Source organism: Oreochromis aureus, linkage group 12 (genome assembly GCF_013358895.1).
Source record: "Oreochromis aureus strain Israel breed Guangdong linkage group 12, ZZ_aureus, whole genome shotgun sequence".
NCBI lineage: Eukaryota > Metazoa > Chordata > Actinopteri > Cichliformes > Cichlidae > Oreochromis > Oreochromis aureus.
This window is the reverse complement of record NC_052953.1, coordinates 26,283,263-26,309,094: the sequence shown is the minus strand read 5'-3', so window position 1 is coordinate 26,309,094 and position 25,832 is coordinate 26,283,263. Positions and strand designations below refer to the sequence as shown.

At 40.7% G+C, this 25,832-nt stretch overlaps 1 protein-coding gene across 3 annotated transcripts; it reads right to left on the bottom strand.

The window, feature by feature from the left end:
• Positions 1-24,516, bottom strand: mfsd3 (major facilitator superfamily domain containing 3). Of its 3 annotated transcripts, none has more exons than XM_031744268.2 (7): positions 24,212-24,516; positions 22,914-23,739; positions 14,219-14,366; positions 7,919-8,019; positions 4,314-4,423; positions 1,821-2,044; positions 1-614 (listed from the first exon to the last, which is right to left on the bottom strand). In XM_031744268.2, the coding sequence occupies exons 2-6, from the start codon at positions 23,611-23,613 to the stop codon at positions 1,847-1,849; spliced, it is 1,257 nt and encodes a 418-aa protein (XP_031600128.1). In that variant the 5' UTR covers positions 23,614-23,739; positions 24,212-24,516; the 3' UTR covers positions 1-614; positions 1,821-1,846. The 3 variants fall into 3 exon arrangements, with proteins under 3 accessions (XP_031600128.1, XP_031600136.1, XP_031600120.1); XM_031744276.2 differs by having other exon boundaries at positions 1-2,044; positions 22,914-23,099; positions 23,172-23,739; XM_031744260.2 differs by having other exon boundaries at positions 1-2,044.
• Positions 24,517-25,832: the final 1,316 nt, after the last annotated feature.

The following is a 25,832-nucleotide window of genomic DNA, read 5'->3' as shown; positions in this document are numbered from 1 at the left end:
TTTTACTCAGCAGCTTTATTTTTGTGCAAATCTCAGGCAACACAGTAGCTGAGAGACAAGAGATATGCTTTGCTTATACGTGCCACAAGTCATCGGACCTGGCTACATGAATAAAAGAGTACAGATGTGCTATGGCATCCCTTTATGTGCCATGTGAGTGAAAGCAGGCTTTTTTATTTAGATAAACGTGCTGAGGTTACCGCCTTTATTTAAAACCAGTCCATCGTTGTCCAACAATGAATTTTAAGACTTAATTTCTATTATTACATTCAGCTATGTGAAGGATTTTACTTTTATTCTCACCAAGCCTTGTAAGAAAAACATTCTACATTGCTGTTTCATTCATATATTATAACTGGAGAAAATTATCTTCTATAGGATACAGTACCATAAAGAGTTACACTATATAGAGCGTGTAATATTGTGCATTTGATATTTTTTTTAACATGAAAAAACACAAAAGAAGTACAATGTTGTCAAGAACTGCAGTTTCCCAGTGATGTTGGTCATTCAAGTTTTCTTTAATAACAAGTTCGATTCAAAGGTGAGACGAGATGGCACCATGCAGTGTGTAAGGCTGAGGTTTCCTACAAGAAGCCAAGTGAAGGATGGATCTATTCGGTAACAAAAGAAAAGAAGTATTAAGGAGTATTGTACTCTGCAAAGAAATGAAACAGAATACAGTCAGGTCCAGTCCAGTCGGCTTGTGTTTGGACAGAGACGCCCTTTGTTGTTTGTTTGCAGTTTTACTCTGAAAGTCCACAATGGATTTTTTTTTTTTTTAACGAAGCAGTAAAGATTTGATTTTAGACTTTCAGCTTTAATTCAAAGTTTTACCTTACTGTGCTATTCACAGAGCTATTCTACTTTATTTAAGCTATGTTGTGCTTAATGTTTTGGCTGCTGTGACACAGTATTTTCCCAAGTTTTAGGATAAATAAACGATAAAATATTAAGTGTTTAGGTATTACAGCCATGTAACAAATAGTTTATCCACTTGAGCTGTATGGTCCTCATTATTGCCCCCTAATATACGACCCTGACTGTAAATACTAAATCTGTAACTCTTAATTCTCTTTTTTTAATGAGAAAGTCCCAGTAAATATGACTCTACGTTGGCTAATTGTTAGATAGCATGTTGTATGTGTTGCTGCTCTACTCAGTGTGGCTACTCTGTATTTGCCTCCTGTGCATCGTACCATACAGCGTTGATACGAGGTAGTAATTTTTTTTCCATTTACAGCTGTAAACCATACAACCCAGGATAATGACTAACAAATTTACATACAGTACATTATGACAGAACAAGCATAACAAAGAAGCAATATTGCTTTTGGCTACAGCTCTTATTGCTGTCTTATGACAATATTAAAATGGCTCAGATGATTTTATAAAAAGCTTTGATTTTTTTTTCCCTTTGCTTCCAAGTGATTTTTTTAGATTCCAAACTGCCCAACAATATCCACACCTCATCACCTGCCCTTCAGAAAACTCTACACACTAATCCTTACCTACCCAGTATCTGCAAGCCTTGCTGTGCTCCAGTATATTTAAGACTTTATATATGCAAAAAATAAAATAAAATAAGGCAAATCTGCCAGAGCTATGATGTGCAATTAAAAAAAACACAACAAGAAAAAAACTCTGTGACAGAGTACTTAAAAAGCATGGCTGATTTTCCATTAAAAATGGCTGAGATAAACTTATTCAAGATCTTGTAAACTGAAATGAGTTTCTGAAGTCGTGAGTTACATTTAACAGGATTCAAGAGCTTTTTAATGAGTCCAAATACTCAAATTATTTCACCACTGTTTCAGCACCTAAGCCAGGATGTTTCACCCTGATCTCATTTGGGCTGCTGGTGTTCCCTAAGAGCACCGGTGAAGGTAGCTGTCCACACGTGCAGGGCCGTTCCGGCAGAGAGGGTGAGGAAGAAGAGGAAGGCAACTTGGAAACCAAACCAATCCACCAAGCCTCCGGCCAGAGCGCTGAACATCAGCTTCCCCAGCACCTCGAGAGTAGCCAAGAAACTGTAGTGGGTCGCCTACAGGGAGAAGGGGCAGCCGAGAGGTAGGATGAGGGGAAAAGAGATTAAAAGGGAAAGGTAAAGTAGAAGGAAGTGAGAGGAGAGAAGGGGAAATGGAGAGTTTGGGAAAGAAAGACACATTGTGAGTAAAAAGAGATACCAGTATTGAGAGTAGAGTGCAACACCGTTACAAAAAAAAACAAAAAAGTGAGACTTCATCCTATCCACCAGCACAGCTTATCACCTTCTGTCTCTTAGGCATAAACATGGTTAACACAATTAACCACTACAGAGGGAGAAACGGGGCGAGAGATTAGATCTGAAAACGTCTAGGAAAAACAAACTGCAAAAGAAGAGAAAAATACGAAATGCTGGAATACTGGAAGAGAAAGCGTGAGATCATGGCCTGAGATGATGGAAAGAGGCCAAGCGAAGCAGGCTATCTGATCTCAGCCTTAAGGCTTTCAAGAGCGGAGTGAGAGAGGGAGAACAAGAAGGACAGAGATTACCTAATCTCTCAGAGCCTCCTCCCTCTGCCCAAGAGCAGCAGGTAGCTCTGACAAACGTGGGACTCTAGTGACACCTAGACCATTACCTGAACACATTAATTAAAATTAAGAAAAGCAGAATTCATTAGAACAAATGCTTCGAGTCCTACAATCAGATTACATTTACAAGAAGCCTGCACTGTTAATTGTGAATTTCCCAACTCTGGGGCTAATAAAGAAATCTCATCTTATCTGACAAGGAAATATTTCATCCACAAATTTGTTTTTGTGTTGCGAAAGGAAAAAGATAACACACTTAACTTTATAGGACGTTTTTACAACTTTGTCGGGTTCAGAATTGTGCTTTTGTTTGCACACTGTCGACGAGATAAACAAGGGTAACATTACATTCCCTTAAATGTCCCGGGCTGCAAGAAATACTCCTAAGTGTTTCCTGCATATTATTTGTATTACTGTAAGAACAGAGCTGCGACCGTTAGTCCAATAATTTATCAGCAGATTAACTCTTAACTGGGATCACTTTGATTTATGCTTTTTGTTTAAGCAAAAACATTTAATATTCTCTGCAGTTCACGTCTGTAACATTTCCTTTTCTTATTTATGACAATTTTTTTTTAATTTTGGGGACAGGACCATGCTCACTAAATCAGCTGAGGTCATTTCTCACTGGAAAAAACAAAGACTGAAAATCACATCAGAATCTGATGAGTGGTGAGTGGGGTCTGTGGTCTGCAGGCCGAGGTAGAGCGCTCTGAGAGCCTGTGTAACCACAGTTAAGTGGAGTGCCTTTATTCTGAGCAACTTGTTTAACAGATTCGGTTTCTTTCTCCTGGGGATCGTTAACAAGCACTCACACTATCAGCTTTCTGTTACTGGATAGCACTACCTTCAGTAACGCACACATTTACACACAACAAGCGCAGGTGAGCTAATGCTCTCCTCTCATGTATGTGCACACAAACCAAAATCCCACACCGACACCAAAAAAGCAAAACAGTCAGTCTGTGTCATGAGAATCTCTCCGATTAACCTCGCCTCTCCTCGTGAAATGCTGTAATTGTTCTCTCTCCTTTCATTAAGTTTAATTTCATAACTGGATCCTGGTGTCTGTGCTGCAGCTTTTTTCCTCCATCTTTCTTTGTCACTTTAGGACTGACAGCAATTTAAATGATAATTTGTCACCTTCAGAGATTGACTGAGTGACGTCTGAATGGCTGTGTGAACAACGATCACCTCCAGGCAACGCTGGCCCAGATACGACGGGGACAAAAGGAGTTATGTCAAAGAGGAGAAAATGAGCGAAAAAAGTCGGAGTCGGAAAAGAGAGCGTTTAAAAGACTAGAGAACGACAAAGAGACAGGCAGTAGGAGGGACAATGTCAGCAAGGGGGGCCGCAATGCAAGGAAACTGGGGCTGCTGAAACTTTTGACATTTTCCAGGTGGAAACAGCTGATGACAACTGACAGGTACAGGTGACAAAAGGTATGGCACTTAATGCTGAAAGATTTCCCTCTCCGCCATCACTTTGACAACCAAAGGAAATGAGCTAACATTACACAATTTAACCTAAACAGAGGTGGTGGGGGGGAGAAAGAAAGAGGGTGAAAAGAATGAAAAGACTGTATTGTTGGCTTGTTGAGCCACAGGAGACCTAACAGTAAAGCACAACACAATTAACACTAAAAAAGATGATGACAACAGAGCAAAACTTGTACATGAAAGCAGCCCTGGGCTAGATAATGAGCTTGTTGGCGGGAATGGACAGAACTCCTTTTTACCTGAATGCTTTCCTCGGCCCTCTGAGTGCAATGCATCATGGTAGTGAAGGTGAGCGTGGTGATGAGACCACCCAGGAAGTGTTGAACACTCATGCTCAGGACTGCCATACCTGAGAAAGCACACACACGTGCAAGTAAAATGAATCAAAACCAGCCTTGACACATCTGAGTCTAACTACAATAAGACAACAGAAAACCCAGCAGTTCCTTTTCTGAAAGCAGGCAGAAATCTAGCAGCTTTACACCGTCGTTTTCTCTGCTACACTACTCACTTTACAATTCTATGTTAAAGTGAAAGCAGGGAGACAAAGCAGCGAGAAACGGTAATCTGCTGAAGTGCAGCCCCCCCCCCCCAGTCCCAGTCCCCAAAACACATGTAGTGTATCCTCTGAGGGGAAGTGGCAGAGCAGTGTTAGTGGGGAAACACAGAGGAACCACAGAGCCTATCTGTCTCTGCTCCCACTAACACTGAATTATTCACTCAAGCCGCCAGAGTTTTTGCCGAGCAAGACTCTTCAGTCAGCGACATAAAGCTGGTGGAGTCAAAAAGATACACCGACTGATCAGACTGGAAGAACGGGAAGCGGAGGGTTATCATGTAATATTGAAAAATCTGAAACTGAATGTTTTTTTTCTGTTTTGAGGGTTTTTAGTTGAGTTTTCCTGAAATCTTTGTTCTGGGTTTAAAATGGAGGCGGGAGATGCCTCCACTTTGAGTTGGGGAAGCTTGATAGGGTAAGAGACGGGCTCAGGAGGAGATGAATGGTGTGAATGTGAATCCCGACCGGCTGTTCAGCGCAATCAGATGTGTCATTGAGACATTAACGAATGAATATCTGTCTGGAGGGAGACCTCACCTACAGACGTCCTCCACATCATGCATTAAGACTGTACTACAGGCCACTGGTTAAAACAAGGTCTAATAGCATTTGAAACTGCCAGTGACATTAGTACCAGGCTTCACATCCCACATATAACCTTTCAAACTTGACCCTCTTTTCCTTTTAAGGGTTCTTCACTTGTCATACAGCTGACACAAAAAGTGTTCAAAATCTCAAACATTTGATATTGTAGTCATTCATGATTTCAACAACTCTCATTTTCACAATCTTCCTATTTCAGTTGCTCCCATTAAGGGATCCCAATAGGATCGTGCGCCTCCATCTAACCCCTTGCATTCTTGTCCGTCAATCCGACACTCTGCATGTCCTCCTTCACTACATCATGAATCTTCCTCTTTTCTTCCCACCTGGCAGCTCCATGTTCAACATCCTTTGTCTAATAAATCCCACTATCCCTCCTCTGCACATGCCAAAACCATCTCAGCCTTGTCTCTCTGACGCTGCCTCTCTGACTTGTTCCTCTGATATCCTCATTTCTAATCTTGTCCATCCTGGTCACCAAGCACCTTCAACTCTGGCACCTGTCTGTTTGTCAGGGCCACCATCTCCAAACTACATCATAGAAGGACTCACTACCATCTTGCAAGCCTTTCCTTTCCCTCTTGCTGCCCTCACCTGTCACAAATCACCCCTGACACTTTCCCCCACCCACTCCACCCTGCCTGCACCCTCTTGTTCACCTTTCTTCTGTACTGTCTGTTGCTTTGGAGGGTTGACTTGAGCCATTTAAACTCATTATACCTCTCTCTCTCTCTCATTCATACACATTTATTCTGTCTTACTTCTGCTGACTTTCACTCCTCTTCTCTTCAGAGCACACTTCCACCTAACCAGGCTCTCCATCAGCTCTCTACTCTCACTACAGATCACAATGTTATTTGGAGACATCACAGTCTCTCCATAGGCTCCAGCTAACTTCATCTGTCAGCCTGTCCATCACCACTGCAAACAAGAAGGGGTTCAGGGCCCATCCCTGATGTAATCCCACCCCCACTTTAGACCCAGCTGTCACTCCAGTTTCACACCATCAGTTTAATTTGATACAACATTCAAACAAATTTTAAAGAATAAAAAAATAATTAAGAAAGGTGGAACATCATTGATTCAAAAAACATAATTGATAAGTCATTAGAGATACACCAGCTAGGGGTCTGTGATGTTGCATCTTTCATCCATATTTAGTACAGTGTCCCCTGATGGCATGCTGAGATCTCTGTCACACAGTTCTGGTTTTTAGTGTTCAGAGTTTTTTCCTGTTTTCTCTGAGTTTTTAAATTACATTATGTACCACAGATGAAATCCCCAAATTATTACAATATTGCACTGAGAAATCCATCCATCTTCTTAAGCACTTGTCCAACCAGAGTTGCAGTGGGTGGAGTCTATTCCAGCTGACACTGGGCAAAATGCAGAAAACACCTATCCTCAACAGTGTGGATATGCCATGTGAGAGTCTGTGATGCTGTATCTTGGATGAGGTTTTGCTTGGTTCTTTGTGTGGCAGTGGTTGGTCTGTATCATTCCTGTGTCTAACTTCCTGCCCCATCTGCTCTGAAGCCTGACATGGCTTTCTTTGGCATGTATTTTTAATGACACGGAGGACACAAGCCATTCCTGGAATGCTCCAAAATGTGCTTCACCACACACTGTGGCATCCTAAGCACTGACTGAGTGGCTGCAAACAGGATAGGCCCCATGCACATCTTTGGAGTGTACGAAGAAGCTGGAGCATCTGCAAGACACTGTTGACACAGGAAGAACATGCAAACTCCGTCGAAGAGGTCCAAAGCAATAATTAAAGAAGAAAAGTCTCCGACTGGAGCGATGACATGTTAGGCCAATGATTTGGATGTCTACAGGTCAGCTTCAAGTGCACATGGAAATGTATTAAATCTGAATGAATCTACTGAAAGATTTACATCTTATCCTGTCACAACAAATGTCTAATGTAAAACCCTGCTGCCAAAGTCTTACTTAACCTCAATATCAAGTTACTTTCCTGTCACTGTCACTATAAACAAACAAAGAAACAAATAAATAAATAAATATCAGCTCCTTAACCACAGAACAAACACTAGGAACCTCATTTTACACATATCCAGAACCTAAATGCACTAGCAGAAATACCATGAAACAATAGCATTGCAGTAAACCTGGGGACTATCACTGCTTGTGTCTTGCTGAGCCTGCCATAAGCACTCAACAGCATTATTTTTGCTGACTTCATTCCGTGCTGATAAAACTGTAATTGTGGCCACTGTTGGGCTTTGTAGCTTCACTGTGTTTGGTGTGTGTGTGTGTGTGTGTGTGTGTTATTATTCACCGCCATTCACAATTTAAAAAAAAAAAAAAAAGAATATAGAAATTGTAGGTTAATACGGTTCAGTGAGTATTAACACTTGTTTATTTGATTATTGTATATATGCTCATTGACATGATGACCAAACATGTAGCTCTTTGTTTTCCTGTTGTTGCCCAGTTACAGTTGGGACAGCCTACAGCCCTCCTGCAGCCGTGGATACGATAAGTGGTAAAGAAAAAGATTGGATTTATATTTTGTCCTTTCATTGCCCGCTTCTGTCATATTTACATCAGAGCACCAAACATAAACCGGACTAAATAATCCAGAATTGTAGCATTTGTTAAAATATTTTAAAATCCTTTACTTTGTGACCATTGTCTTATCATGGGTTTGCTTCTTACCTTTCATGAGCGGCGATGGTTCGAGGACAGTGAGCAGAGAACTCTGGAAGACCATGCTGATTGTTCGCAACACAAACACGCGCCGCATCAGGGCCCCGATGCTGAGGAAAAAACAGCAAACAAGAAGAGCATCAGAGAGCTGTTAACTAACTTTTAGTTGTATTGATGAGCAGTGTGATACCTGATGAAAGCCACTCCGGGCTAGTATCATTAAATTTAGAGACACTTTGTTTGTTTCTTCGCATTTCACAGACGCACGCACGCACGCGCGCACACAGTTACATACGTGCACGTGCATAAGTAAACAAGTCCCCAGACACTAATTGATTCCCTGTTAGTGCAAGAAAATCATCCCCCTGTGGGTCTGGTTCATGACGTAATCAATAACCTAAGGAGATCCCCAGCATGAGAAAGATAATTAATCACTGTTAACATACATAAAAACACACACACGCACTCACACTGTTGTGTGACATCAGGGATTAACAATGCCAATCACTCAGAGGATGCCTGCCACTCAAGGGACTGTGTGTGTTTGTTTATGGGTTTTTTTTGCATGTAATTATTTATGTGTTTAAAAAAAAAAGGTTGTGAGAAAGAAAGGGACACACAAGACAGGTTATCTGATTTAGTTAGGTAAGAAAATCTGAATTTATCTTTCATATTCAGACAGACTCTTTAAACATGTCTGCCAGTATAAATGTGACAGGAAATGAGGAGAAATAATGGTTCCCAAATAGATCTGTACCAGGGCTGTCGTGATTATATGTTCCAGCGCAGCTATCAACTATATTGATAAGTTATTTGATTACTTGATTAATGGATTAAAACCTGTGTGTTTCAAAACATCTCAAAACCTAAAACCCATAAGCTCTATTAATTTAAATGTATTTTTTTTTTTTTCTGTTCAAGACCGACCCCCCCCTTTCTTCTTTCACTCTTCCCTGTATCTTTATCTGGCTCTCTCTTCCCCCTCCACCCAGCGTTTCCTTACCTCTCTACTGGAAAACCAATCCTGCATCATTCACATGCTAAAGACATTCTTCTCTCTGCTGCTCCTTTGCCTCCCTTCTCAATGACAGCCTTTCATATCACGCACTCTCAAGAGATGCTGAGGGATGTGTGTGTGTGAGAAAAAGAAACCTCCCTGGCTGCCACCTCACACGGGCCAGGCCCAGATAAGAATAACTACGTTCTCAGGTTGCCAGGGGCAGTTGTAAAGGGGGTCACTCACTGACCACTCAGCCGTTTCTGATGGTAGTGAGGATATACCTTCCAACGGAGCTTTTAGAGGAGGAACAACAGCCCAGCCTAACTAACAGCCCTTTCTGTGTGTGTGTATGTGTGTGTACGTGCAGGTGATGAGAAGTAGTAACCAAGCGGAGGAGCTCAGTGTACGTACAATCAGAAACTAGTTTTAACACCAAATCTGCTACACATTTGTGGACCCATAGCACAAACCACTGCTGTGCAATGACAGTCACATGGGAAAGCATCATGCCAAAGATAAATGAAGTTCATACTTGAGAAAAAGAATTTGTGATGCTTACAAAGCAGAAGATGATTATACAAAATTATCACACCACAAGTGTCAAGAGCTGGATCGAGAAGTATCAAGAAATTTAAAGAGAGCCACACAATACAGAATAAGCCTAGCAGTGGTGGGAACCAAAAGATTTCGAAGAACCTGGAAATAAAACTAGTGACCCCAGAACATGTGCCAAGACTCCAGTGAATGAATTAGCCAAGTCAGGAATTGTAGTCTCAAAGAAGACAATCAGTGGAAACCTGTATGGGTATGGACTGCGAGAATGCAGACCAGTAAAAACGTCACTTTTGCAGAAGAGATACCTTCAAGCCAGAGTGAAGCATGTCAAGGACAACCCGGAAAAAGATTATGCAGACTGGAGGCCATCCTTTGGTTGGATGAGACAAAACTAGAACCACAGTACGTGCAAAGAACCCACATAGGCACAGGGAGAATGTGCAACCTCCATGCTCAAACCCAGAGCTTAACACACAGTTCAAATAAATTGCTACTATAAATTTCAGGGGAAGACAGTTTGAGACTGGATGAAGCCAGTGATTTATTTCCCAATGTACAATCTTTGAATTTTATTGTACAATGGTTTTAAGCCTAAAACATCACCAAGAATACTTACTAAGTATATTTTGGGTCAGTGCAAAACCTTGCAAAACTAAAAGATTGGTAATGAAATTGATGGCTTGTACAAATTTAAAGGTATAATTTCCAGGCTAAATCTGTCTATCTTGTGCAAAATAACACATTTAGAGAGTATTCTCTGTGTTGTGAGGGTGTGAAGATTTTACCGCCTTTACAAGTTACATAGGTGTGAAATGGAGAGGGAGAGTGAAAGATCAAAAGCCAAAGTATGACAATGACATCTTTTGAAAGCACTTTCCCTATAAAAAACCCAAACTTTTGCCTTTGGAGGCTTCCTTTGTGTTTGCTAGTGTCACCTGACAAGGGGAGAAAGCCTGGAATCCAAGTGGAAGAAAAAGGACAAACAGACTGACATAAGAGAGAGCACAAGGCAACTGATACATGTCAACAAACAGGCAAGCAAACACACTCATACAGCTCTGACACAGATAACAAAACAGGGCAACAGAGACTTTGCTTATCCATTAGCTCGTCATTATACCATGTACATCTAACATATGCTAATTACTTTATGCACATAGGTGCAGAATATTCTAATCAGCAAAGATGTGAATTAATAGCAAGAATAGGGATTTATATTAAGACTACATCAATGCATGGAGTGAGAACTAGCACAATATCCTCTGTCCAGGCATTGTTGTAAGCCACAGTTCCCATCACATCACAATGGCCATAGGCAGGGCCGTCCTACAAAGTGATTCTATAGGCAGATGGAAAAATCTTACATAACTGCGGTCAGGTGCAAATGGCACAATTTTATGATGTCTGTATTTAACATGGAAAATGTTTAAAAATCATATTATAAACACAAAAGATGTTTATTCAAACCTTGATCCAAATACACCAGGATCTATGGAAATTTCTCTTTTTTTATTATTGTAGGCTTGATAGGGGTTTTTTTTTTCCTGAAAAGGTTTTTGGTATAAACAGTAATTAACAAATTTCATAACTTTATGAATCTTTAAAAAGTTTTATAAATTACTTTTTTGGCTCCTCCCTTCAAGAGTCACCAGAGTGGATCATCTTCCCTGATCTCACCCCATCCCTAGCATCCTCTTCTGTCACACCAACCCTCCGCATGTCCTCCTTCACCACAGCCACAAATCTTCTATGTGGTCTTCCTCTTTTCCTCCTGCCAGGCAGCTTAGTCTTATCCAGTATCTGTACTCTATACATGCCTAAACCATCTCAGCCTTGCCCCTTTTTGTCTCCAAACTGCACAACCTGAGCTGTCCCTCTGATGCACTTGCTTCTAATCCTATCCATTCTGGTCCCTCCCAGTGAAAATCTGAGTATCTTCAACTCTACCACCTTTCTTTTTGTCAGTGTCACCATCTCCAATCCATACATCATAGATGGTCTTGCTACCATCTTGCAAACCTTCCCTTTTTCTCTTGCTGCTTTCCTTCTGTCATAAATCACCCCTGACACTCGTCCCCACCCACCCCACCTTTCCTGCACTCTCTTCTTCACCTCTCTGTTGCACTGTCCATTGCTTTGGACGGTTGAGTCCAAGTATTCAAACTCCTTTACTACCCCTTCTCCATTCCATAAGCATTCTGTTTTGCTTCTGACTTTCATTCTTCTTTTCTCCAGAGCATACTTTTACTTCTGAAGTCTATCTTCCACCTCTTCCCTACTCTAACTACAGATCACCACTACCATCTATAAATACCATAGCGCATAGTCTTCTTTCCTGACTCCTCTGTTAACCCATTCATCACTAATGGAAACAAGTAAGGGCTCAGAGCAGATCCCTGATGTAATCCCACCCCTGACAATGTTTATTCATCTCAAACTGTTGTAATTTACAATTGAATGTTGTAACAGGTACCTGTCTGTCGCCTGTAGCAGAAAGTCTACTATCTTATACCTGTTTGCAAAGGTGACAATTAAAAATAACTAGGTGGATATTGTGTCAAACTTGAGGGGTGCATGTGTGTGTTTGTATTGTGTCTTTGCACACATCAGTGTTTGTCTGATGGATTTGTTGCTCATATCCACGCTCCACAGAGGAGGTTCCCATGCTCTCAAACAAGGCAATGTTTACTTAAATTACTGTACACACACTAGCAGAAGCTAACCATACAAAGAGTGATAAGATGCTTAAAACATGAGACAGAGAAGGAGACAGTCAGTGCGCACAAAATCACAGATGAAAATAATGGTGGGTAAATAATTTCTTGACAGCCACTCTTCCACTTAGACCCTTTCTGATAAAGCCTCAGTGAACAGTCGGTGAAACAAGTGAAGTGAACTATTTCACCAGTTTCCTCAAATTTCTAAGGACTCACTACATACATACATAGCCCAATTTTGGGGCTAATAGCTCTTTGAGAATTGTTTGATGTTTCACATTATGAAACCACTCTGGCCTATGCAAAATTCCATACTGTGAAAAGTATTATTACTGTTTATTTTATCATCCTTAGTTAATCAGTGTGTTTACTGGACTATTATTATGCCCAAGTTTTACCAAAGTAAACACTAGAAAGTAATTAACACTGGAAATACTCAAAGTCATTATAAATTTCTAATAAATGCTAATAAATACTGGAGTATTATAAAAGATTAGCACTATAGGACACTTTATTTTAATTTCCATATAATGGCCCAGTTGCTTAGAAGTACTGTACTTATCTCACAACATGCATAATGTTCAGAGCACAAGTTAGCGACATGTTGTGCTGAAGTATCTGCACTAAAGAGGTGATTGTTTTGTGTGTGCGTTATGTTTGGACACCAGATGTGAAACCCATCCAACAAGACTAACACCTGGGCTCATCGGATGGTGATCATGAGAACACATGGCTACATCAAAAGGGAATGGGTTCTTCAAAGGGGAATGTTTTGACAAATAGTATGACGTTGAAGTCTGGCAGGCCAGCGTGACCTAGCTAAAAGTAATAAACTACAAACTAGAGAGTACCATTTTATTAGAGCTGAATACCTGCCAGAATGGAGGCAATAGGGGGAGGGCACAGTAGGCCATTCTCTATAAATTAAGACCCCCCCTCCTACCGCCCGGTGTGTCTGTCTTTAATAGGGTTTGATTTTGTTTGTCTACTGTTTGCATCCCCCAGGGCATTTTTGTCTGTTTTTTTTTTTTGTCTGAGCTTTGGGTTTATTGGAAGTGCTTTTCAATAAACTCTTTTATGCAATTTAAACTTGAATCTACAGTGGTTTTTGTGTATTTTCTCACTACATTAGTAACAGTTTAAGATTTTGGTTTAGAGAGTAAATCTGATCTTCACCTCCAATTTTTGAAACAATGGAATAGCCTTGTTGGTGCCTATCAAACTGTTATCTCTGCAGTTTATCCTTTGATTCAACTAAAAAAAATGGGTTAAAATGATGTGTTATTGGCACAGACTGCTCGTAACAAAGTGCCTAAAGATACAATTTAAAATTGGTTCTTTGCTACAGTTGTCTGTTATGGATAGAAAAATTACAGGTTCATCTCTTGAGTTAGGAGTCTTTTTATGCTTGAATGATTCAGGGGACAGTGTTATGTGGCTTAACAAAAAACAACTAAACAAAAAAAACAAAAAAACAACAACATTACTCTGAAAATGATCAGGTTCAAGGACTAGACTGAAAATGAATGACAAAGCAGTCAATGTCCCCCCAAAAATTTTGATAGACCTTCAGAAAACCCAAAGAACTATTGCTCAAGACCACTTTAAAAAGTGCACAGTACTATATAACAGAAATAGATAGACCTATAAGACAAAAGCTAAAAAAAGAAAGTGATTTTGCAATGTCTTCTTGGATTGATGATGATGGACGTTTTTCAGTACTTTTTAGCACTGATATATGAAATGATCGATTAACTGAAGAAACCTACCTGCCAGGTTAGTTCATGATTAAATATCTTAGTTTCAGCCCAGGTGACTATTACACAGTTTGATGAAGAATGTGGATTTAGTGACATGCAATTTAAAGTTTTTCACAGGCATTTCACACATTTTTCAAGGGCAAACACCCCCCAAAGACGCCACTTAAATTGAAGGGTTTTGCAAAGTGACACCACTGAAAAGAGTCACAAAATACTTCTGCCACAGAAAAGAGCCGTGGTGAAACCAGTGATAAATGATGGTGCTGATGAAGGCTACCTAAACTGAGCGAGCAGCAGGCCTCCCAGGGACGATCCGCAGATGGAGAAGCCCATGGCGATGACACCATTCCAGAAGCCGAGCTCCCTGGCAGTCATGTGATGATCCAACAGGAACAGAGGAAACATGGTTACCGCACCCTGCTCACCTGCATACACAGTGACAGTAGACAGAGGTGGACAAAAAGAAGAAGTCCAAATGAATGATGAATTAAAATGGGTGAAGGGTCAGGGTGGTGGTAAAGGGGTTGTAGGATACAATCAGTAAAAGACGCATTACCTACCGTATACATCTGACTAAGCATTGCTATTTTCACCAACGGTAAATATATGAGACACTTTCTGAATACACATGCCTATTCCAATCACAGTCAAATATTATGAGGGTGCTGTATCAAACTGTTTAGCCTGCAACACTGAAAAGAAAAAAAAAAAAACAGTTTTCCTGAGATGACGACTGCAGAATCAAATGCGGAACATGTGGCGCACCCAGGCCTATTCCTGGAAAGTGTCAATAATAGATGCCTGACAAGAAAAAGAATACCCTCAGTCACTTTATCAAACGGGGGCCTAGCACTTTTCCTAAAGCACAAAAAGGAAAACACAACAAAAACACAGAAACTTCCACAGATGAAACAGACCGCACAAAGACCTTTCAGTCAAAATAAAAAGTTTCTGTCAGGCAGTAAGACTTTCTCTGTGTGGTATTGAGTGTGGGGGTAATGTTCTGCTGAACATTACAGTAAAATATTCAGTGGTGCCGACTATACGCCATTATTATATTAATGGAGAATGACTTCAGAAAGACAGTGGGACCAAGGAGCTATATGAGTGACAGCTTGGCTCCCAGACTGCTGTCAAATACGACACAACACAACCGACGACTCACTCACTCAGTCAGCCAGGAGACAAACAAAAATAGAGAACGAGGGGGGAAAAAAAAAGACAGATGAAACAGACTGAAATGAAAAAAATAATAAGAGAAAGCCGAGAAGCTAGATAGGGAGTGCAGCAGCGGAATTAGAGTGTCACTGCCGAAACAGCGGTGTGACAAGCCTGTGGAAATTCAGGGAAGGAAACGTGGATTCTCCACGTCTCCCTCCTCTGTCACTCATATTTTACTGCTGGAAATTTGCATATGGTTATCAGAGATGGGAATGACCATGCTCGAGCTTGTCCTGAAAGGTCATTTAGTCAGTTAGAAAGGATTACTTCTAAAACAAAATTGTTTGACTGTGAAATATTTGTTGTTTAATGCTTCAGAAAAGATGCAAAAATGACACAAGAACTGCCACTGCAACAAATCTAAAAAGGTTTCTTACATCACACAAAAGGAGGGAAACCCCATAAAATGTGCAGATTTTAATAGGTGTTGATTTATATTGCTAATTTGAAATGAATAAGTCACATGTACTAACAACACATAAAACCAGAAGTTTAAATTTCACAAAGGATATCCAGAACTTGTGCATAAATAATAATAATTAAGGAAAAAAAAAAATCATACACTGATTGATTTTTAGTAATGCATCAATGTCTCACTATTTGAAAAAATACTTTTATAAAAAAAATCTAACGAAGTTTGACTAATTGTAGAATGGATTCGGAACAATTTTGAGAATTCCTCTAGCAGCAAATTCAGATTCAGAGCAGAATGTTTTTGGCTTCCAGCGATATAAATGTAAGGACATGATGCTTTCCTTTTTTCTACATCCTGATAAAGTAAATATTTTTAAGTTCTGGTTGTAAAAAAAAATAAAAAAATAAAACAAGCCATATTTTACCGCAGTCAAAGCAATTAAATGGTGTAACTGGGGAAAAGGGAAAATCTTAGTAAACGAGTGGTAACAACAATGCTGCAGACTTGAATTAAAATCCTTGAACTTTAATGCACCTCGTGGGGAAAAAAAAAAACACTGGAGTTCATATTAATTTTGACCATCTGTATCTTATAGAGATGAACAATTTCAGCGGTCAAGCGCAACTTAAACGTATAGCAGTAAATTTCTACAGAAAACAGTAAAATCCCTTCAGTCCACGCACTCCGTGGGTGTTGCACTGATGTCTGTGCATTACTCACATTTTAATCTCTGTCATCCTCTGTGCTGAACTGTTCTGAGTTGCATCAACTGAGCAATAACCATGTTAGTCATAATAAAGTAAACACTGGCAGCAGCAGTACCCATGATGCCAGAGTTGTTTACCCATGGTTCTGCGCTCCTGTGCCTGTCTGTCTGTTGTTTAGCTCAAAGCTCAGAGCTTTCACAGTCCTGCCTTCAACTAATTATTTCTTTAAAGGGGGGGAAGGGGTGGTAACATGCAGGCGCGCGCACACACACACATACATAAACCCAGGCTGATTATTCCTTTCTATAAATATTCTCAAAGCAACAATTGTCCATTTCAGCAGGGATTTCATTAAACATCCGCTAAGATTAAACAGAGTGGAGGGAAAATCAGAACGAATGGAACAAGACTGAAGGAGTGAGATGGCAAGAGAAGAAGAAAGTGAGGATGGAGAAATAAAGCAAAGGTGAAAAATGAAGAGAAAACAGGAACAGAAAAAACAAAGAAAAAAGGACAGGGACGAAGAAACAGCAATAGGTGAAAAGGGCAAGAAAAGCAGGGGGGAAAGTGATGCGGTGCAAGAGACGACAATCATGAAATCATACATAAAATGATATGAGTTAAACATGACTGGAGAGATAGGACAGGGATGGAGACTGCTAGAGACAGAGGATGAGGAGGAGGGGCAGATGAACAGAGACAATGTTAGGAGGTTAGTGAAGAGGAAACAGAGGAGGAATGGCAGGCTCAAAGAAAAGTGTTTACAGAGAGAGAAGAAAGACAGCATTATTTAACATTAAGAGTGACAGCATGAAGGAGGCTCTGTTTATTCTAGTCATTTTAAAAGCGCCCAATAGTAGGGTGGTGCAGATGGACAATGATCTCTGGGATAAGCGACAATCTCTTGACAACAAGAGAATGTTTTGTTTTCTCATCAAAGCATAAAATTATTACCATCAATATTACATTCATAATAAATTTAATATGCCTCTACATATAACCAACACATGCAACACAGACATGTGTGGACACCCTCATTGCCTGCGCCTCAGACCTCTTTGGAAAGAATATGCTGTGTGGGGGAAAGCCACAATGATCCATCATCATCACCATAAAATGTGAGAAAAAAAAAAAAAAAGAAGAAGAAGGGTGTTCCTGTCTGTTAGTTTAGTCATTTATATTTAGCCTAATGTAACAGTGTTTGTAGACATGACAGTTTATCATGTCACTTTTTTGTCACTTTTTTGCTCTTGGTGTGAGTGGCTGTGAGAGAAAAACTGTTGGTGAAAAGTAGAGGACAGACAGATGAGCTTCTTTAAACATACATAAAGAAGTTGGAAGAAATCAAAAAGAGCCAGGCAAATGTTATGACATAATACTGTTTTAACTGTCCAGCTGATATCTGTCCACTTCTGTTAATTACAGCAGACAACGAGGCTCTCCCGCTGGTATACTCTGTTATTTCTCTTTGTCCTGGAAGAGGGAAATAAGCTCCCCGGTGTGTCTTTTCCTCTCTCTCATCAGGAGCAGTAACACTGTTGTTTTTTGGGCCACACAGTATGTGGGTAGGTGGATAGCAAGTGCCAGTGCACAAACTAATAACAAAAATACAAAACCTGTCATTGATTGATGGCACTGATGATTCACATCATTCTGATGGATATCAAAACCATTCAGTGAACCCACGTGCCCTATGGATGGAGAACAGATGATAAAAACATGCCATCATAGGATAACAGTGATCACTCAGATCAAGGAGGACAAGTGGGTCCAAAATATGCATAACAGAGATTTTCTCACTGAACTGGTCAACTTTGCCTTAACTCTTTACCCCTTGAAAGTCTACTAGGAATAACCTGTGAAGCTCTCTTCTGAACTGAGAGGTTTCTGTCACATGTCAGGCCTGCTTATAGAAAATGACTGTGTGTCCATGAGAAGTGCATCGGCTAGCCTTGGAAAAACCTGAAAACTATTGGTCATTAAACAACATATTTATTGAGATATACTGAAATGTCAAAAAGCGTCATTAAGGGTATAGGGCAGGTCATCAAATGTCGCCTTTATGGGGGAAAGAGTTAAGCCTCTCGCCTGTCTGTATAAGCGTGTTTGCAGCAGACGGGGGATAACTGGTTATACGTATAAGGATCACAGACAGATAAGCTTGAGCTGAGGGGAAAAGGTCAACGAGGACATTGGGGTGAAAAGCTGACATTCATGCTGCACCTTAGACAAAAGAGCTGGCAGAGCAGGTCCAGGAGAGATCACCGAGGACACACAGTCAACATTTAGTGACCCTTTATCACTCCCTGTAGAAAGCAAGGTAAACGGAGACAGGTTCATACATACTACATGTCTCAGCAAAGCACTACACACACTCTCTCACACAGTCACACACATAAACATAGGTAGAAACACACATACACCTTTCAGCTCTTTGGGTTCCCTCAGGACAAAAGAGTAAACAGAACCCTCTCTGAACACAATTACATATAATCCTGTGTATATTAGGCTATTGACACAAACAAACACACTTGCAGTCCCTGCAGATCGATGCAGATGTTCCCCATGGCCCGCAGGTCTCATGAACACTGAACGATACATCATCACTCCAACTCAAACCTGCTGCGTTACTGGGCTGCTTATGTTTGTCACCTGTGTTTATTTTCTGAGTGCAGTATTGCAATGCACATCCTTTCCATCTTAAGGCAGCTGCACAGTTTCCATTTAGGATTTTAAAGCATTTCAAGCAATCAGGACAATATCCTCAATAGTCGTCAATTAATGAAGGCAGCTGATGTTGATTTCGGATCATTAAGGCAAATGAATCATAAATACCTGTGGTTAATGTGGTAAAAAGACAGGATTTATATCGTTAAATGTCTAAAATGATCATGCACCCATGGATAAATATGTTTATTTCTCTTTCCATTTTGGTCTTCGTCTCTCAGGGCACCATGTGGCGGTTGTTCATTAATTCATCCCCTCCTTCAGCCTCCCTTCCTGCAGGCCTTCCTTTTCCCTCTGGAAAATAACCCCCACTCTCTCTCCAAGTTTTTCTCTAAATCTGCTAGCTAAATCTAATGCAGTCTAATGCAGCAGTGCTGCATTAAATCCTTTCCTTGCAAACCTTATATATTTTTTAAATTGCTGAGGCATTGATGCAACTTTGTGGTTATCCTGGAGACATCAGTTGATGGTGCCAATGAGCGGTATCACCGTACAGTGCTGCAGTTTCTCATATTATGTTTCCTAAAATTATATATCCTCAAAGCTATCTTTTTCTGTTCCTCATCCTTATACCGGAGTTGCTCCCTGGAGAAAGTCACCATCAGGGTTCACCACTTGTCAAGCATACAGGCCCTGTGTTTGACAAGTGGTGGACTGCAAATTGCTGCTCTGATGCATTTATTTAGTATTTAAAAATTGTCACACAAAGTCTACTTATTATAAAGAAAGGTGGCAGAGGAACACTTGTACAGCAAAAAGTGCGTATATGGACACATAGATCAGATTTTAACTTCCTATATATTTATCAGTTCATACACAGTAAAGCATCTGTATTCCCAAGGATAGAAAGCTGACTTTTAGTGTCAGTGTCAGTTAGCCTTATAGCCACACTGATGTCCAAACACTCTTTTGTTTAGACACGTGCACTCGTACTCTCGTGACTTAGCGTTGTGCTAAATGTGTTTTCCTATGGATCAAATTCCAGCTTATTCGATATTTAATGAACTGATTTAAAGGAACCTCATGGAAGTTTGCTAACAATCAAAAGTGACCAAATGCGCCATGGGAATATTGGATGACAGCAGGACATCAAAATGTTTGTGTCCAACATTGAGCTTATTTGCAACTCGTACCCACCATTGTTTGTCTCTTTTTTTTTTTGGGCTTTTTTCCCATTTCTCCGTCTGCTTCCCTCCCACTTGCACCCTCCATCCATCGCTCTACCCAGACAGTTCTCCCATCATGCCTGTAGCCTCAGATGGCACAGGGGTCACAGTTCATACACAAGGCTGCCAATGATTGGCCACAGTGTTGGACGCAGCGCAAACTCAGAGTTCATTAGGGATAGATGAGGGAGAGGGGTGTATGTTTGTATGTGCGTGTTGGTGTGTGCAAGTGTGAGAATAGGGGGGTTCAGACAGGCAGATTACCGGTCTCACAGAAACATACCCACATAGCCCTTGAACAAAAACAATACTGTCTCACATAGGCAATTATGCTGGCACATCTAGGCCTAATCTAAAATATTACACAACCATTTTTTTTGTAATGCAAAGGAGGGGGACATTTAAATCAAACAAATATGAAAAGCTAGCAAGTGAGAGGACTTTAAATGTATATTAAAGGCATATATTGCTGTTATCATTAGCATCAGCCAATGGCGTGCATGGGCATGTGTGTATATGCATGCTATGTAAAGGAGAGAGTGTTGGGTGTACTCCCGAGACAGATTAGGGGGTCCAGCCAGCCTTCATATTTTGTCTAGTAGTGTCGTCTGCTGGGGCTTATCCGATTACTGAGCCACCCTTAACACTCTCCCAAAACACACACAGACACACACACACACACACACACATCTATATATATATCTATATATATATATATATAGATATATATACACACACATGCATGCAATTTAAAAAAACAACTACATATATATTCACACACATACACAGACACACGCATACAACTCAAGACTATGCAAATATGAGGAGACAATTATATTCCCACCACCCACGTAAACACACACACAGAAACACACATCACCAGGATGCGCCATCTTCCATTTCAGTTTCTGAATGCCACAGACACAAAGACACTCTAATCCTTACATAATCCCCTTCTGCTACCAAACACCAAACTCTGGTCACATCAACTCTCTCCCCCCCATACACACAAGCTCAACTATTTCAAAACTACTTTAATTTTTTTTTGCTTTTTGCTTTTTGTTGGAACAAACTCGTTCACATTCAAAACTCTGTGCATTCAAATTAAAATTGCATTTTCATCTCAACTCTGTATGTGTGTCACTGTGACTTTAAAAACAACTGCTTTATCTATCTAACGTCTCCATTTCCCAATGTGAGCGCAGAACCTGCCTTGCAAGGATCACTTCTCTAACTTCTTCAATGCGCTTGTGAGTGCAGTACTCACAGAAACACCACCAGAGACATCTAGTGGTGATCTTTGGGCCCTACATAAACACAGTGGCAACTTTAGAGGCTCAAAGTTGGACGAAAAAGGGTTTGTTTCTAAAACTTTCTGCATTTTATTGCTTCTGGAAAGTTAGACTCGACTGAACAGAAAATAAATAAAAACAAATCAAGTGTTTTTCTTTCTAAAATTTGTATTATAATCAAATCCAGCTCTATGTATTTAGTCTTGGGTTCTCTGAGTGAGTCTGCCGGATTCGCAGCTTGAATTAATACTTATTTATCCTACACTGGGGCTTGGTAGAGCCTCTCAATTCATCATTCTCTTAAACAAGCCTCCCTTTAAGCTTTGCTCTTATGGGCTTCTCGTCACAAACAGAAGGTTGAGCAGCAGGTGGGTGGGGTTCCTGTACTCGCAGCCTTGACCCTGTTAAATCATGTTAAACGCATATTTCCTGTCTTTGACATGATACAGAAGCTGACAAAACTGCTAAACTCATACAATCATACATAGACTTTTTGATATGATAATCCCGCACTGCAATAGTATAGACTCGCTGGCCACTTTGTTAGATATACCTATTCAATTGTCTATTAGCACATATCTAATCAGACATCACATGGCAGCAACTTGATAAACTTAGGCTAGACACAATCAAGTCAGCCTACTAAAGTTTAAGTGAATAGAAAGAAGATAATTTAAGGGTCTTTGAATGTGTCATGGTTGTTGGTGGCCGACTGGCTGGTCCGAGTATTTCAGGAGCTACTAATTTATAGGGATTTTTCCACATAATCATCTCTAAAGTTGCAGAGAATGGTCTGAAAAGGGAAAATATCCAATGAGCAGCACTTCTCTGGGCTAAAATACCTTGACGCTGACCATGTCAATACCTGTATGACCATAGCAAACTCATCTTTTTGGTACACTGGTTTCTTGAACATGACAATGAGTTCTTTGTACTCAAGTGCCCTCCAGAGTCACCAGATCACAGTCCAACGAGCACCTTTGGGATGTAGTGGAACAGAAGATTCACATCATGGATGTCCAGCTGACAAATCTGCAGCAACTGTGTGATGCTACTAAGATAATATGGACCAAAATCTCTGAGGATTATTTCCAGCAGCTTAATGAACCAATTCCATGAAGAATTAATTTCTCTTTGCTATTTGGGCTGATTGGGACCTGATGACTGTAAAAACAAAGAATTACCTGATTTTTTTTTTTTTTTTTTACCTGTTTTTTGTTTCTGAGAAAAATTACATCCACATATGGGGACATTCGTTTTAAATTTTGATAGAACAGTGGCAGTATAATGTCCTCGTAAATGGATATCAGGCCCTTATAGAGCCTATAACTACTTTTAAACAAATACTGAACAATATTGCCCTTCTGGAAAATAAGTGAACATTTATCACGACAGATCACTTTACCCAAACTTAAACCAGTGCTTAAATAATAATGAGACTTACCCAGTTTGTATGTGAGCACATAGAGAACTGTCCAAGGTGTGCCAGGCACTGCCAGCAGCTTCCTCCACACCCTCCATGGCCGTACAGCATCTGCTCCCTGCCCTCCCTTTTTGCTGCCGTCTGCCTGTTGGCCCCTCACAGTCTCTTCATCCAACACAGGGGCCCCCCACACAAACAGAGCTACGCCTGCATACACAAATGTCAGCAGCATAAACATCCAGCTCCATCCAGCAACGTCAATCACAGCTAGCAGCCCACCTCCGGCAAACACCGACCCAGCTTTATATCCTACGACTTGTGCTGTGTTCCCCAGGCCCAGCTCCCCACGTCCTTTTAACAACCCCACTGCAGCTCCATCTACAGCAATGTCCTGAACAGAGGCCAAGGTGTTCATTGCCAGCAGGGTCCCAGCTACACCCCAAATATGTGCCTCTGGGGCCAGGGCAGCACTGGAGAGGCATGTTAGAGCCAGGCCGGAGACTGTCCCCACCAGCCAGCGACGCTTAGTACCAACTCGATCCACCAAAGGCGCCCAGAGGACTTTGAGTACCCAGGGGAAGTAAAGGATCTTGGTAAAACCAATGCGGGTGAGGGAGTGCCCAGCTCCTCGCAGGTATACAGGAAGCAACGATGACTGGAGACCATAGGGAATGCCCTGGACAAAGTACAGCAGGCCCAAGAAGACTAGTTTGTCATTCATGATCTATCCCCAGACGTGACCCTGTGGTTGAGCAGACACTGGCTTGGTCCATTGGTCAGGTCACCGTCATTGTTTTGATTAAAGGGGACTCCCTCAAATGGACTGGTTGATCCAGGTGCGCAGGGCCTGAAATAAAAGACAGATTGTGAAATTAAAGGTTGTTACAGTGAACTTGCTAAACACGTCCACAGCTCATACAGGCAGCCTTAAAAGGCTGGGTCTTCACTGCAGCTTTATTGCTTCTCTGCCCAGCTCAGTTACCAGCAACGTTGCCCCAGCTAACGAGGGCCCCCTCAAAGTCAATGACTCGTGCTCATCATCATGTTCAGTACTGTTGTCATTACATCTGGTTCATCGTTTACCCTGCATCACAACTCAAACATGACTTTGGGTCGTTTACATTTTACTACTGGTGCAGAATTTAAGTTTGTTGCCTAGCTACCGTTAGCAAGCTAGCTTGCTCTCAAGCTAAACGTACTCAAGCGATTAGCCTAAAACATATTTCATCAGAATTCAAGTATTATTTGGAGTTTTATTTTGACCGGGAAGTAACTAGAAAAATATCGGCGTCTGTTCTAAGCAAAATCTTAATACATACTTAAAGGAAAGTTGGTTAGCTTTGTGTCAGCTAACCGGAGAGGGTGCTCCGCTTGTTTATAGTTGTTGTCGGGATGAGCTATGAGGTTGCCAGATTCTGGCCAAACAATCCCCCTTTCTGCAATGCTACACCAAGAATAGTTCGTTCTATCAGTTAAACTTTTTTTTTTCACGTGAAATTATGTATACGGACTTTTCTTCTTTCTTTTTTTTTACAATTACCACGCAAGATTTTTTTTTTTATTACGACCCATGTTGGCAGCTTAGTCTAGTAACCACATAACGGCTGAGCACGCTTTCTGCATCTGACTCGGTGTTCACATCAACACCAGCATTTTTATATACCACATGATGGCAAAACATGTTATATGCATTAAAGAGGCTCATTTAAAACGTACTCATGTGCTCATACTACCAACGTGTAAATATTTGGCAGCATCATATAAAATGTTAATCATGGACATGAATGTCATGGTAATTTGGGCTTTTAATAATTTCTTTGGACTGTTCTTTCTCCAAAGTGGATTTATTGCACAGAATACATATTTAATGACTTAGATCAGAGCATGATGCCACCACCACCATCATGCTCTTAGGTTTGAAATCCTCACATTTACTCCTCCAAACAGGTATCTTGTAATTATGGCCTGAAAGTTCATTTCTCATCTGATCATAAAACTTCTCCAAAAGACATTTGCCTTGTCCATGTGGGAAGCTGCAAATTTCATTCGAAGTTGTCAATTCTGGAACAAGGGTTGTTTTGGTGGGCACCCTTGTAGTTCATGGTGATGTAAAACTCACTTCACTGAGGACTGTGACGCTGGTGTTCCAGCAGTTTCCATTTCATGACAAGCTTGAACCTTGGTGGCAGTGTTGCCAACTCCTCAGTAAGGAAAATCGCTATTGGCTGTCCTAAAAGTCGCTAGAAGTCGCTAAATGACGTCATCACCTAATTTGCATAATTGGTCACGCTAATGTAATTGTAACCTATGTTGTTGGAGAGAGAAATAACATCGTGGAAGAGACCTAAAGTGAGTAAAAAACGTCCTACATGCATTTAGAATTTATTTAGAACTATAAATTAAATTTCTTTTAGCAATTATTGTTTTTTTAATGTCACAATTCCAACCCTGCTCCTTTACCCGGGCTTGGACCGGCAAAAGTGACCCGAAATAGGCACTCTGGTGGAGTTACTTTGTGTGTGTGTGTTTATAAGTAGTTTTAAACCTTGTGATCCACAAAACAGCATAAGAGTAAAAGATTAAAAGAAGAACTGACTGCGTTACAGCACCCGCTGCTTGTTGAGAGTAAAAGCGATACGCGCTTTCACGTCTTTTTTTAGCGACTTTTTATAGAAAAAAAGTCGCTAGGGGGTCTGAAAACTCGCTAAATATAGCGACAAAGTCGCTAAGTTGGCAACACTGCTTGGTGGTTCCTGAACATCCTAACCAAGTTCCTCTGTGGGTGACAGTTTGGGTCTTCTTCCGGACCTTGGTAAAGTGTTTATATATCCAAATAACTTGTACTTATGTATAATTTTCAGAACTAATGATAAATTAGCAGGGTCCCCCCCCCTTTAGAAATAGCTCTAACAAATCCTGTTTATACTGGCAAAAAGAAAC

Coding starts and splice junctions, on each gene's coding strand:
- mfsd3 (XM_031744260.2), bottom strand. CDS start 23,613: ATGAATGACAAACTAGTCTTCTTGGGCCTGCTGTACTTTGTCCAGGGC. Junction 8,020..14,218: donor CTGCTGCTCGCTCAGTTTAG/GTAGCCTTCATC, acceptor TTTTTTCCTCAG/CATCGGGGCCCTGATGCGGC. Junction 2,045..4,313: donor GGGCCGAGGAAAGCATTCAG/GTAAAAAGGAGT, acceptor TTCTCCCTGTAG/GCGACCCACTACAGTTTCTT.